Source organism: Quercus lobata, chromosome 7 (assembly GCF_001633185.2).
Source record: "Quercus lobata isolate SW786 chromosome 7, ValleyOak3.0 Primary Assembly, whole genome shotgun sequence".
NCBI classification, from domain to species: Eukaryota; Viridiplantae; Streptophyta; class Magnoliopsida; order Fagales; family Fagaceae; genus Quercus; species Quercus lobata.
The window spans coordinates 14,469,024-14,484,843 of NC_044910.1; the positions used below are offsets into that span (position 1 = coordinate 14,469,024).

At 35.9% G+C, this 15,820-nt stretch overlaps 1 protein-coding gene across 1 annotated transcript; it reads right to left on the reverse strand.

Moving 5' to 3' along the window:
* Positions 1 to 202: 202 nt before the first annotated feature.
* LOC115953318 (protein ROOT PRIMORDIUM DEFECTIVE 1-like) lies at positions 203 to 5,245 on the reverse strand. The gene is made up of 2 exons (XM_031070923.1): positions 3,130 to 5,245; positions 203 to 478 (listed from the first exon to the last, which is right to left on the reverse strand). The coding sequence occupies exon 1, from the start codon at positions 4,681 to 4,683 to the stop codon at positions 3,370 to 3,372; it is 1,314 nt and encodes a 437-aa protein (XP_030926783.1). The 5' UTR covers positions 4,684 to 5,245; the 3' UTR covers positions 203 to 478; positions 3,130 to 3,369.
* Positions 5,246 to 15,820: the final 10,575 nt, after the last annotated feature.

A 15,820-nucleotide genomic window follows, 5' to 3' on the forward strand; every position in this document is an offset into this window, starting at 1 on the left:
ACTTCACTTTACAATACACCCAACATCAAATATTCTATATTTTTACATCATTTAAAATAATATAAACAACTCATTACAATAATAAGGATGAAAGAGAATTTGAGTTTTTTAATTGAAGAAAGAAATAATTTTAATAAAATATTTTATTTTATTTTTAACAACTTGCTACAGTAAACTGGTATAAAAGTTGCAAAAAATTTAGTTTTAACTTCTCCAATAACACATGGTTTTTTGGTGGTCAAATAGTTATACACAATTTGACAATCAAAATCAAATTTTTTATGACCTAATTTTTGCTAACTTATTTAGAATGATCATTCCGCACATACTGGCACTAAATCAATGATTCAATATATTCCTTGGCTGCCCTAGTTTCCTCAATTTTGGTCTTTCTTCTTTATATCTTCCCCATTCTCTGGGCCTCAGACTGAGGAGGTAAAAATTGTTTCTTGTCTTATATCTTCGTCCTATCATAATTCTGCTCCAATCAGAACAGAAATGAATAAGTATGTGCAACATCACATCATTAATCCATCCAAACTAGCTTAAATAATTTGCATGGTGTCCAAAATGCATAAAATGATTCTCATTCAATTTTGAGCCTCACTTACATAGTCAAATAGAGGAAAGAAAGGAAACAGCAAATCAAACTATTTCAGTATATTCTTGAGATATTTGGAACTCTTAAATCACCTCTGGCAAATTATGTAAACGATTTTTTTTTTTTTTTTTTTTTGGCAGATAGATGTATTAGCATTCCATCTAATATTTCATCCATTAAAAGTACGAGTCATATATCCTTTTCTAAGTAAAGAGAGGTCAAGTTATTTCTAGATGAGATCTCCTCCATAGTAATTGTCATGCCAAGGCAGAAAATATCGAGCTTATCAAGTTTTCTTTCTTTTTATTTATTATTTTAATTTTAAGTTACACATGCAACTAGTGAGCTTTGAACCCATGACACCCTCCACCCACACTTGTGAGAGGAGGAAATGCCATTTGAACTATGGCTCCTTGGCAAGCTTACCCAGTTTTCTTTAGAAACTTTCGAAGAAAAAAAATAGTAGCAAATTGGTTCTTTAGTTGGGACTTTGGACATAAACCACTTTCATTATGTTGAATATTGCCTCAAATTCCTAATTAATTTTTATTTGAGTTTTCTTGATGTGGAAGGAAAGCTTTTTTCCTTGGTGTAGAAGACAAAGAATTTACTTGATGTGGAAAACATCGAGTCTCCTTGACATAAAAGGAAGAAGGTTTTTTTGTTGAAGAAGCAATTGGGTATTCCTTATCCATCAAGGAATAGGATTGGAGACTTATAAATAGGCATTATTGCAAAGGGATTGGTGGCTTTTGCCCAAGATTCCTCCCACATGGGGAGAGAAGAAGACTCCTAGAAAAACATGAGTGGGCTTCTTCAAAGAGTAGTTTGGTAGATTTTTGGGGTTGAAAAATTACCAATGGTTGTGAGACGAGAGTTTGTTTTGTGACTACAGGAGAGTTATTGGGTGTATTGGGTGTATTGGGACTTTGGAATTGTGAGTTTGTGTTTGTGAGAGGTTTGGTTTATGTTGGTGAGATTTGTCAGCATTGTTTGCGTGAGTTGTGAGTGTCGTGAGATTTGCTAAGAGTCATTGTAATCCATATCATTAATATTGGATTTTTTTGTTGGCATTGCCTGTGGACGTAGGCAAGGAGTTGGCCGAACTATGATAAATATCGTTGTCTCTTGTGGATGTTTTACTTTCTTGTTCATGTGAATGTTCTTCCGCTAACCCCAAATCATAATAATTGATGTTAGAGCTTCCACTATTGCACAACACATTACAGTGACCAAAAATTTCAAAAATAAAGAAAACATGAAATGATAAAAGTTTTTTTGATAAGTAAACATGAAATGATAAAAGTGATAGCGAATATAATAAGATGGAAACAGATAAACAAAACATGTGAGGAATTGAACATTGATTTACAATGAAATTCAAGACTTTGGTCTTTTTTTGAAGACTTCAGTTTTTAATCATGCATTTTTCATTTGAATAGCAGGGACTGTCAAAGAATTTAGATAAGGATACAATTAATTCATAATTTTCTTTTCTTCTCTCAAGGTTGGATGATTCATAACTATTTATCTGAGTCTTCACATCAGGTGTTTATCACAATTCTCGACCCCAAGGGTCAATTTGGGCTCTAGGTATGAAAGAAGACAAGCATTTGGGGAGCAAGGAAATCTGAAAATTTGTGACAGCTGAACCTTTACCAGAACATAGAATTTCTATTTCACAAACACTAAAATGACTGTCCAAGCAAGTGTTTCAGAAATTTGGACAACCAATAAGAAAAACAACCAAAATATGATAATGAGCAGACAAATATAAACAAAAATTGTAAAACTCTAAGCTAGTGGGCTCACAGCCTCACATACAAACAAAGAACCAAAAAATGAAATAGCCATGAAGAAGCATATATTGAATTTCCAGCAAGTAGATGGAAACTAGCAAAAACTTCAGGGCCTTATTGTTAACCAAACAAGAAACAAGACATTATATAATTTTATTATTATGAGCAAATCAATTGTCACAAACACTATTCCCCCAAATGGTTAGAATATAAAGCATAAACCAATACCGGGATTAGATGATAAGTTGGAGATAGAGTTCATTCACCATAAGATATGCAAAGAATAGAGATTTCTCCAACAAGTGAATCAACAAGCCTAGATAGACCAAGAATTTAACCTGCTTTGAATAACAGATTTTCGGTTCTGCACATTGTTCTGCAGTAAGGCAGTTATTACAAATAACATGACAGAAATATACCCAAAAAAGTATGTCAAGGGATATGTCTGAAGCTTCTTTAGAGAAAAAAAAAAGTTTCAACAGACATAGCAAAATTTAGCATACAGGAGGAACCATGACTACTTTCAAGCAAATGATAAATGCTTTCGCTATAATACAAGGGAAAATCTATGCAGATATCATGAGATAACCAATGCTTATTATGAACAAATGTTCTTCCAGTGCTAAACAGATGTTTACTGAACCAATCAATAAATTCTATACCCAGGCCATATTCACACATACAAGCATACAATCAAGACAGAGAATTTTTAATGAATATGAAACTTACCATACTCAATGTCCAAGGTGAGTTACTTGACTCTTGAGTGGATCATTGTCTGATGGAACAGTCTTGAGGTCCATGGCCACAATCTGACCTATTCAAGATTATGGGTCATTGTTGGACCTATTCACATATACACACTTGCTGGAGAATAAATGTTGACCATCATATGGCTTATTTGATTCAACCCTCAATGCAATTTTCACTTTCACCACTTCCTTTCTCATTGAATTCAGTAAACTCTGATTACTCACTGATTTCACTCACACTGTTATCGGGATTTTCATTGTCAAAATTCTCCAAAATTGGGATAACCCAGTCACCATCTCTCCTACCTCCATCTGCTGTACACCCTGCAGAACTCAGCTCCTTGATTTCCTTTTCAGCTGCCAGTTCTCGAGTACTTTGACAGCCTTGCAAGACAAGGTCCAACAATTTCCTTCTAACAACATATATTGGATTTGGCTCGATCAAATGCCCTTTACTATACGCCTCTCTAAGAAAAACCGTTTGTGCATTCCCTTTAGTAGAAATGTAAAAAATTCCAGGGTTCTCCAAAAGTAGTTCACGCACATTAACTTCAATAGCAAAATCCCTCTTGAAATGAGCTAACCGTTCAACCTCAACCTTGTTCTCCACCATCAAGCTCAAGAACTCATGAAGAATCCCAACCGCCCGCTTCTCAAACTGCTCAATCCCACCACAAGTTCGAACCTTTACAACCTCTTTCCTCTCATAAGGCTTCAAATAAGGCAGCCTTTGCCAATTCTTCAACTTATCTCTAAACCCTGCTTCTTTCTTAAACCCTGTAGGGAAATTGATAGGAAATGCATATTTGGTCTCGAACTCACTCAACCACTTCTCTCTATACTCTTTTTCCCTCCATAATTCAACCTTTGCAACCCCCACACTCTCATCTTTATCAACCAATTCAACTATCTCCAACCCAACCAACCTAAAATCAGCATTATAATTAGCCAGAACTGAGTCACGAAAATCCTCAGGCAAACCCAATTCCCTTCTAATCAATCTCAAAGCATGAACACCAAGAGTCCCATTTACAGACATCATTAACAACTTCTTTACACGCTGTACAGCTTCTAATTCACATTCTTTCACAACTCTCTCTTCCTCTTCTATCAAAGCCTTCATCTTTTGCCTAACTCTACAACAAAGATTCCTCCTAATTGGGTGTTTAAAAACCTCAAAAACATGTGGGTATTTGTTGATAAATGTGCCTATGTTGACATTTAGTCCAACGATGTTTTTCCACCTGGACATGAGTTGTAATGAAACGAAGGGACCACGTTTTTTGTTTGACATAAGTTGGTGGAGATTGAGGATGGTTTTGAGTTTTTTGAGGTGGGTTATTAGTTTGTCTAGCTTTGGGTCTCTGACTCTGTCCTCTAAGCGAGTTCGAGCTGAGATTACTGGCTTTTTGAACCTCTTTTGAGTGAAGGAGTTGAAAGGGCCAAATGGGCATTTTTGTGGGTCTGTGAAAGGGAAAGAAGAAGGCGTAGAGCGAATGATAATGGGTCTGACTCTATATAATGCCCTCATGATATTTGATTCAGAGAGAGAACCTGTTTTTGTATTGAAATGAAGATGCGAGCGAGGCTTCTTGATACTTGAGTTGTTCTGCTGAATCCGAATCCGAACCTGGTGCCGTTTGGGCAAAACAACAGTTGCGGAGTAAGAGCCTCTGCACAATTTTTGGCTAAACTAAACCAAAAAAAAACAAAATCAACAAATTTTCAAACAAAGTCAGTAAATCACGATGAACAGAGCATCGCATGAGAGAGAACTGCAAAAATCAACCCAAACTGAAGGATGTAGATTTGTTCAAGGAGGAGCTTGGTTGGCCATGGAAGTTTGAAAATAAATTTCCTACCACCACCAAAATCAGCCCACAACAGTGGCATAGCAATCCCAGCAACAAAAGGAGCGAGTTCACATCCGCGTCAGCGGTGCGGCATGGTGGACGGCGCGGCGTGGGTTGGTAGACAACTTGTTGAGATCGGCGGGGGTGGCTGTGAGAGAAAGAAAGAGGAGATACAAAAGGAGACCAGGAGAGGGAGAGAGAGATAGACGTGTTACTGTTAAGGGAACGGAGAAAAGTTTTTTTTTTCCCTCAAAATAACACTCATTTTTAATCAATTTTGTTAGTGGATCGAGAATCAATCGATGAGCTAATTATCAGTTTTTTAGTCCAATCAATGGTTAGACCAGTGACTTTAAAAATAATTTAATTATTATTTATTTAAATTATATAAATAATTAATAATTTTTTAATTATATATAAAAATATATATATTACCAAGTGTGTGTTTCCAGCCCCTATAGGGAGAGAGAAAAATACAATCTTTTTTGATCCCCTGAAGTCAAAATGTTTACAAAGCAAAGCAACAAGTACCCAGTTCAAAACAACAACAACCAAATTGGCCAATACCCTTTTGCTCTCTCTCTCTCTCTCTCTCTCTGAAATTCCAAGGCTTTGATTTTGAATCAAATCCACTCTGAGGGTTGGTGGGTTTGTTTTGTTTTTTTGATTTGAGAGAAATAGAGTAGGAAAAAAAAAGTCCTTTTTTTTTTGCGGATGCCTCACCAGCCATCGATCCACTTCGGCCTCCGATCCACTCCCAAATTCCACTCATCACCGGCCACCGATCCACTCATCAACGCCACTCATCACTGATTACATCTCCACCGTCATTAGCACCACCCATTGATTCACCTCCCTGAGTTTTTTTCTTTTTTTCTTTTTTCTTTCTGTTATCCTCCATTATCGTCGGCCCCACTGTTTCTTGGCCACCTCCACCGTCGTTGATTCATTCTTTTAATCTTAGTTCTGGGGTTTTTTTTTTCCTTTATTGCTACATGGCTTTATTGATTTGGGTTTTTGGATGGTTTATGGGCCATGGGTGGCTAGGTTTGTGGGTTGTGGTGGATGGTTGGGATGTATTGTGGGTCTTGGTGGTGGTTGAGTTGTGGGTTTTGGGTAGGTAGTTGAATTTTCCCGGTTTTCGACCTGTTTTTCAAATTTTCCCGGTTTTTAAGCTATTTTCGATTTTTCTCATAACTGGACCGAATTGAAGGCCGATTCCCGGTTAAACCGATCAGACTGGCCGGTCTAGTCCAGTTTTCAAAACCGTGGTTAGAGCATCCTCATTAAAATTTTCAAAAAATTTAGCATTTAGAATCTCAAAGACCTACTTTATCAATTTTTAACACCACAATTTACAATACACCCAACATCAAAAAATTTATATTTTTACCACTTCATTAAAATATTAATTTTTTATTATTTTTTATTCTCATTTTCATCTCTTTCACTACCAACAAACCCACTACCACTACCAACACTCACTGCCACCACTGCCCACAACCACAGCCACAACCACCACCACCAACCTCCAAAATCAACCAAAAAAAAAAAAATTGCATCCCTTCTTCAACTTTGTAGCACGCACCCACACACATGAAAACAAACCATCAAATTCTAATTCCTTGGTCCTCCCATGGAAGACTCGATCTGACGGCACCATCAACTGCGGATCTGGTTCCGCCTCTTCGTTCGCACAAACACGAACACGGACACCACTTCCCTCCCAATTGTCATCTTCTTCCACGGCGGTAGCTTGACTTTCATCTCCCTTTCCTCCTTCACACTGTAAAACCAAAACACAATCCCAAAACCAAATCAAGACCCAAAATCAAATCAAACTCACTCCAATCTAAACCCACCACAAAACCGTAGCCAAAACCCACCCCAACCTCTCCGATGACCACCACCCCAGTGGCCTAGCCTCTCCGGTCTCAACCCCAGCCAAGAACACCGACCATGCCAACTCAAGAATGTCGTCTCAAGAACACTGACTCAACCCGGCTACACCCAAGACCCACGAACTCAAGATGCAGAGAGAAAGGGAAACAGAGAGGCAGAGAGAGTGAAAGAGAGAGGGGACAAAGAGCATGAGAGAGAGAGAGAGTGAAAAGGAAAGAAAGAAAATAATAAAAAATAGTAGCAGCTTGCTACAGTGAGGTGTTAGTAATAAAACCTCACTGTAGCAAGTTGCTAAAATTTTTAAGATTTGACACGCTTGATAAAGATGGGTTTTTATGATTTGAGGTGTTAAAAATGATAAAAAATAGCATTTAGCATTTTTAACACCTTTGATGAGAATGCTCTTTGTATCATTTCCAAACATCTCAAGATTGAGTTCACTATAGCTATTCACTATAGCAACTCGAGAATTAAAGACTCGATTTCTATGAAAATCCATGTAGAACTCGAGTCTTTCCACAAAAGAAAACCAAAAAATCAAAAAACGTGATTCTCTTCTTCTTCTTCTTCTTCATCTAGTTTCTTCCTCTTCTCCCTCTGGAAGAAAAAAACAAAAAACAAAACCAAAAAAAAAAAAACAAAAACAAAAAACAAAAAACAAAAACAAAACAAAAAAACAAAAAACAAAAACAAAAAAACAAAAAAATCCATGAGTTTCTACAAACAACCAAAGAAACAATAAAAACACAAACACAAACAAGAGATCAAAGCAAAAATCACACTAAGCAAGAGATCCACGAACCCGGGTGGCAAACCTAGTAGCGACCCATGAACCCAGGCTGCAAACCCAAGCAAAAAAACCCATGAACTTAGCGGCGAAACCCACGAACCTAAAGATTAGAGAAGAAAATGAAGGAACATTAACAAACCCAAAGACCCAGAGAAGAAAATGAAGCCTTCGTAGCTTAGGTTAAATCGCCTTTGTCATCGTGGTTTGATTTTCGTTGTTTGGAAATGATCTTCATTGTTTGGGTTTGATCTTTGCGGTTTGGGTTTGATCTTTGTTGTTTAGGTTTAATCTTCGTGGTTTGATCTTCCTGGAGCCTTTGTTGTTTTTTCTTTGTTTTGATCTTCATGGTTCGTGGATTGTTTGGGTTTGATTCTTGGAGCCTTTGTTGTTTCTGTTGTTTCTTCATCATTGTGTTTCTGTTGTTTCTTTGTTGTGTTTCTATTGTTCTTCGTTGTGATCTTTTTTGATGTCTTTTGGGAACTCAAGCCTTTAAGACTCGAGTTTAGCTTTGCTAGCACATAGAAATCAAGTTCTAGGAACTTGATTTGCTCGAGTCTAAGAGACTCGAGGTGCTAGTTTCCCAAATAATTTGGAAACGTTGCTAAATAACGAAATTGTTAGCAAAATGGTGTTATTTTGCAAAAAAATTCAAGAAAAGTTAAATAAAATAATCCTCTCAAAAAGAATAAAAATAAATAATATTAAAATTTTAGCATTTGTTGTTCGTATCATTCTATATAGCATTAGTATTGATGGTGCTAGAAAGTCAAATTGCTATTTTTAGCACTACAAACACCAAAAAACATGCAATATCAATAGTGGTATAGCTAAAATTTTTAGCAACATAGCTATTATCACTACCAGTTTACTGTAGCTACAAGCTAAAATTAAAAACCATTACTTTATTACTTCTCTCTCTTTCATTCTTACTTCTCCACCTCTCTCTCATCTTCTCCACTCTTAGGCTTCGTTTGGAAGTTCATAAGAGAACGAAATAGAATGGAATGGAATGGAATGATCCTAAAGGAATGAAAAGGAATGGAATGGAATGTATTTAAGTAAGAGAAATGAATGGAATGGAATTAAGTAACTTTGGATGTTTTTTTAAAAATGGAATGGAAATGAATAAAAATGAATGGAATGTGTGAGGGCCGGTTAGTCACTAAAGTTATTAAAGTCGAGTTAATTGGGCCTGTGGCCCATCCGAGGAGGCAAACCTGCCCGAGGAGGCCTATATCAGATTGGAGGGGTAACCAAACGAGGGGAAGAGTGAGTATCACGAAAGGAGAGTTCAGTATTCGTCCAAGGACAAAACCCTTCTCGGCAACGTGAGTCCGAAGACGATCAGGACGCCATCGGGCTACGAACATACCTCAGAGCTACGTCACCACTCAAGGTGGGATAAAGGACTAAAGGTGGGAGAGAGAAGAGGCAAACAAATATCTATGGTAACAGCTGCCTCCGCATTAATTGCCTCTCAACCAACTCTCTAGCCGCATTAATGTGGAAGTGATGCCTAAACAGTAAGGAAGCAGCCTTACAGCTGCTGGAAGGAGGTTCCAGAAGGTGTTAGATGGGACAGAAAGAGATCCCCTGAACCCAACCTACACGTGTGTGGTGAAGATAGAATAAAGAGGGTGATATATAATATGAAAGAGGAATATGCGGAAGGAGGATCAGAGATAGAGAGAAACAAAGAGAAGACTCAGAAAGAAAACTTAGAAAGAAAAGAATTGTATTTATTTCAAAGAAAAATTGATTGTTAGAGCGGCTCTGATCCATCTATAAACGGGAGGTTGAATCTCTTTACTTCTACAGAGGTTAATCTAGTTCTTGAACATCCACGTTGTTTGGGCCTTTAACGTATGAACCCAATATCATTTTGGGATTGCTACGAATTGAGTCCTTACAAAATGTAAGTAATCTTGTTTGGGAGTCATGGAGAGAATGGAATGGAATCATTTTATGACAATATTATTATTAGACCCCTGTTTTAAAATAAAGAGTTGAATATATAGGGGTATTTTCTGAGTTTTAGTTAAAAAGTCATTAAATTTAATTTCATTCCCTCCCATTCCTCCCAATTTTGGGGGGAATGAAAATTTGAGGTTTTAAGAAAATAGAGAGGAATGAGTGTTCCCTCCTACCCATTCTATTCCCTCCCACTTAAACTCTCAAATAAGGGAATGGAAAGTACATTCCCTCCATTAAAATTCCCAAACAAAAGAAGGGAAGAATATTCTAAAATTATTATTTTCATTCCATTCCATTCCATTCCCTCCTTCCAAACGAGGCCTTAATTGGCCTCCACTGACAATACCTCCATGGAGGTGGCTGAAGCTCTCACCACTACCTCCATGGTACTAACGCACTTACCACACAGTTCCTTCCTTAGAATTAATTCCAATCCTTGTAGGGTATTTTGGTAGTAATGTGGTGGTGTGGGTTGTTTTATTGCTACTAGTGGTGGTGGGTCGTTAGGGTTTTCGATTATGAGTTTGGGTTGGGATCAAGCTATGTTTGTGTTGTGGTTAGGATCGAGATCGAGGATGACAACAATGTTTGTGTTCGTGGTTAGGATCAGGCTGTGTTTGTGTTTGTGTTTGTGTTTATGGGTTTGTGTTTGTGATTAAGATCTGTGTAGGTTTGGGTTGAAGCTCTAACCACTATTATGGGTTTGGGTCATCTGTTGTGATTCTTGATCTAGTTGTGGTGATGGTGGTGTTGTGAATGGATGTGGGTTGAAGGGAGGGAGAAGATCGATAAAGATGAAGAGAGAAAAAAAAATAATAAATAAATGAATAGTGTTTAACTTTGATGTGAAAATAAGAGCATTGATGTGGAGTGAGTTGTGATATGGTAAGTTAAAATAGATAAAGTGGCTTTGTGATGTCAAATTGCCAAATTTTTTGCACCACCGATGCTGATGCTATTAAGGATGATACCGTAGCAAATGCCAAATTTGCATTTGGAACATCTGGTGCTGGTGGGTTTTTAGTGTTTGGTGTGCTAAAAAGCACACCTGATGTTGATGCTCTTAGTGTTTAGTGTGCCAAATGCTCTTAGTGTTTAGCATAGAACTTGACATTGTTAATGCCAAGTTCCATCTGTATCTCCATTTTGTTAAAATTGAGTTTAAAAAATAGAGACATTTTTCTAAATAGTTTTAAAACAATGGCATTTTGTTGAATAGTTTGTAAATTAGGAGCAAATACCCATTTTCCCAAAATTATAAGAATAGAAAGTTTTGGACCAAAAACTTAAAGTTTTATGTAGTATTATTTAATTTTTTTAATTTATTTTTAAGTGTTTCATTTACTTATTCTCTTATTTGTATTTAAAAAGGCGTGCACACACACACATATATATATATATTCTAATCTTTTTTTATTTAATACTATTTTTTGTATGTGAAAAAATGCAAGTTATTTCATATTGGCTAACTCGTCGAAAAATCAAATAAAGGTCATAGGTTTTACAACCTATTTTAATCCAATAAATTTATTATGAAAACTTAATTTGAGTTGAACCAAATTTGGGTTACACCCAATCCTGACCAACCCTACCAAATGATAAGGTTAAATATCCCTTCAAATACTCCTCAATCCTTTGTCTCTCCTTTAAAAAATAACCAAAATTCATCAACTACACCCTCATAAATAAAATAAAAAACAAAAATAATAATATTTTAGTAAATATGTTAGACACATTAATATTTTTTGAAAGCTCGAAAAAGTATTAAAACACAAGAGCTGTTTAAACCCCCAAATTAAAAAATTATAACTCGATTGATTTTTCTCTAACTTATACTAAGTGCGGAATAAAGTAAATGCAAGCGAATAAATAATATAATTACTCTAAGCCATATTCAATAATACACAACAGTAATATGAAAGCTAAAAGAGTAGGGAAGAAGAATGTAAACACAAGATAACATGCCGATATGTTATCGAAGAGGAAATCGAAGTACTCAGCATAAAACATTTCCGCTGCCCTCCAAGCGGTAAATCGATTCACTAGACAATCAGTTGGGATACACGAGTAGCAAAAGACTCTCCAAGCATAATCTATCCAATGCACCTAAACCCTTCAAGCTCCCACTCCAATAAGACTTCTCGGAATTGTGTCTTGTCTTGCTCTCTGGATCCCGCAATACGCTCGATTGCATCCACCAAAACTTGACTTCTTCCAATGCTTCCCAACAGTACCAAAACCTCACTTGACACTCTACAAGGGCGTGCTAAGTGTTTGGGCTATCAATCTCTCAAGGATGTAGAAATGGAGAGGTAGGAGTTGAGGAAGAATCACAATAGATTGTATAGAGAAATGTGGATATAACAATCTCTAACTCTCAAGGATGGTGGTTAGGGTTTTCTCTCAGAAGCATTCCTCAACATCTATGGGTAATGGGGATATATATAGTGTGAGTACAGATAGTGTGTATCAGATATGACAGTTTAACAAAACAGAATGTTTCACGGGTATTTTGTGGGAAAGCCTTACCCGCGAACACTCACGAAAACCAGCTGTCTCCATTCTGTCTTGACTCTTCGCATTCCAGTCATGTGCAAGGCACATGCTTCACTTTGCGGGAAGTCTACTCGCGAGCTACCCGCGAAAACAGCTTTATTCTTCAATTGTTTTGAGTCTTCACACTTTCTCTCTCACACACACAACCCTTACAAATAAATCCCACATAAAATACAGGGTATATAAGATTGAACAATATTACAATCAAATTTGGCACGGAATTAAAACCAACATAAACTAGTTGTAAATTATAACTTCACATTTTTTATAGACTATTTTGGCACAATATCAAAAGGTTATATACTAAATTATTATTTTTAAAATGTTAAAAGCTAAATTGACTGATACTGCAATTGCCATAATTTTCTCTAAAACAAAATATAAATAATAAATAATTAAAAAAATAAAGAAAGAAAGAAAGAAAGAAAGAAAGAAGAAGAAGAAGAAGAAGAAAAGAAGGAAAAAAGAAAAAAAGGTATCATTAAAGTTATTAAACCCTCCCTCCCGCTCCAAACACACGCTGCCATTTTGACAGAACTCCGTTTCTCTCTCTCTCCTCAGTCCCACGAAAACGTCCTCCTCTCTCACTCTCTTTATCTCTAGTCTTCACTCATCTGACCCACAACTTCGGCGGCATTCTTCACTGGCGGTACCCACTAAACCGTACGGATCATTTCTCTCTCTCTCTCTCTCTCTTATATAATTCCTTGTAAAACTTCATTAGCTTTGCTATTTAAACATGATTGATACATGGTTTACGTTAAAGTTGTTATGGCATTTGCATTTTCTTTTCATTGTGCCTCTGTTAAGTGGCATGTCTCAGATAAAAAATGGGATTTTCATTAAATAAGTATAAATACTTCTATCTTGTTTTGTTCATGAAGAAAATTAAGTTTAATCAAGAATATATTTGAAGGATTTTGATTATTTTAAGAGCAAAAGAAAAACTTTAACTCAAATTGCAGTGATTAATTAGAAATTTAGAATGAAGCTATTGGGTTTTTTGTGCTTTTGCTATAGTCATTCTTTGATAAGATTTTTTTTTTTTTTTGGCAATAGAATTTCAACCTATGGTATCTGCTTTGAGAGGATTGCTCTTTATCATCCGGCCAAGATATCAATCGATTTTTTATGTATCTTATTTGAAGGCAAGAGCCTTTGCCAATTAAGCTAACTAGAACCAACCTTTTGTTATAGTAATTCAATAACTAGGGAATTATCCCAGAGCCTTGTAGCTCAATTAGCACCTCCTGATGTTTCCAATGGAGACGTCCTAGGTTTAAATCCCCCTCCTCATTGTAACTTTCAAAATTTATTTAAATTAAAAAAAAAAAAAAAAAAAGGTGAACTACCCCATTCTCAATAATGATGATGGAAATTCAATAAGTAAAGGCAGAGCACAAATTGTGTTGCTATTGATTTACCATCAGCTCTAGCTCATGACGATGACAAAAGAAAAGTAAAAGAGTAAAACAAAAAACAAAATCGGCTGTAAAATTTCTAAAGGGAAAGAATTAAACATATTCAAGGCAAAAGGTGCTGTTTTTAAGAGTGAAGACATTTGGCCGTTTAGTCTAGGCAAAGCTCCTCATGAAAAATAGAAATTTCTTATTAGAAACATTAAGCCAAAAATGATTCTCTTTCATCCATACATCATCATATGTAGATACATAGTTAGTGCCTTTGGAATTTAGCTCCAGTGGTTCAGGTTTTGGATAAATTGGGGCATGACAAGTTTCTGATACATAGTAATTGTGATTATCTAAATAAAGGTTTCTAACAAGTTTCTTCGACATTGGGAATGTCATGCCAATTATTTTGAATTTGATATCAAATATTGATCATATAGCTCTGTTCAATTTGCCTTTAATGGACTTAGATGATGACCTGCTTGGTTGAAAAGTTTTAACTACATATGGCACAGTGCATGTGTCATTTGGCTTGGCTAGGTAAGGTAACATGGTACTGGATTGAGAGTTTCAGTACCTTAGATTTGTTTGATACACATATGGAAGAAATATACAAGCATTTAGCGATGGCATTGTTGGTAAGCCTTTACATCAACTTGGGTGATGCAAAGTTCATGATCATATCACAAACGGGGCCAAATATCTCATTGGTGATCCGAATGAGCCAAAATATATTTTCAAGATGATTAAAATATTAAGGTGATAATAAAAAAAAAAACATAGTGAAAAGCTTAAAATTTACAAACATATCACTTGCATAAGCAAAATAGATTCAAATCTGAGCCAAACATAAAAGGAACTCAGCTAACTTCCCTTCTCAATGAAATAAAGTTCAAGTCTAATTCTAAAGCTTGAAACATGAATTAAAGATATGGATGAAAAGTAAGTAGCAGTGAATGCTTGAAATTAGACTCAACTGTGTGTGAGTGGAAAGTAGATACAATCTAGTGACTGCCATAGAAACAAGCAGGACTTAGATTTGGAAAGCTAGTTTGCAATTGGTAAAGTCTTCTCAAGAGTACAAAGCTTAGACAATCAAGGTACAAAGTTTATCATGCAAATAGTGAAGTTACTAGAACTTAACAAGATAGGCCATACGACTAGGCAACGCATGTAGTAAAAAGAAGAAAAATACAAGTCTAGTTGTGAAAGCAAGACACTTAGATTCCAAAGGACACAAAAGAAGCACATTCAGATCAAGTTCTAGGTTCAAGAATCCGTTAGGATTTACAACTTTTCTACCAAAGTAAGCTTAGAAAAATCATACTGAAAATGAGTTTTTTAACAGAAGTAAAGTGACTTAGAAATTTGGAGCCTTTTCCTTTAGTTTCATACTTGCATTGGCAAATTCAAATAAGAGAAGTTAAAGGGCTTGAAAGCCTCAAAGGAGAAATGAAATGATTATTGCATTTCAAGATGGTATCTTAAGGATACTTGAACCAAACCTTTGAGCTTAGGGCAAACACAATTTAGAACAGCATCAAGGCATAAACCAAAATATTTGGACTGGATAAGCGGCTTAACCTAAAGTCACATGATGCTTTAATCCAAACATGATGATGTAAATAAAACCTAGAGCTATGGTAACACAACTTATGCGAAAGCTGTCACAAGGAGACATTAACATGGAATAAAGCTGAAATTTACTTTAGCATAGCTTAAGAAACTCAAGAAGAGCAAGAGAAAGAGGTCAGAGTATTGGTCCAAGTATTAGAACCAAAATACATAGCCAAAAGACCTTTAAAAGGGGATTCAACTTTACAAGTTGTCACTTATGTGAATAATCAATGAAGTCAGAGTACAAAAATAAAAATAAAAAGAGTACAAAAAACATGTAATTGGAATCGTAATCAAATCAAGGAATAGCTAAAAAATTCAAAGACCAAGGCTGGAAAGGATGAATCATGAAGAGAGTTCCTTTCCTATATGGCTATATCCCAAACTAAAACTAGTGTCAGATTCTAATTCAATCCAAAGTTACTTGAAGATTTAAAAAGTGAAAGTTACAACTATGGATATCAAGAAATGCTAGCAAGAAAACTCGGCCAAAGAAGAAGAATTCACCACACAGCCGAAACATGTATTAGCCCTGAGAGAAGACCATGGATTATCACTTACCTGAAA

Bases quoted from the DNA above. Each gene is read 5' to 3' on its own strand.
- LOC115953318 (XM_031070923.1), bottom strand. From the start codon at position 4,683: ATGAGGGCATTATATAGAGTCAGACCCATTATCATTCGCTCTACGCCT.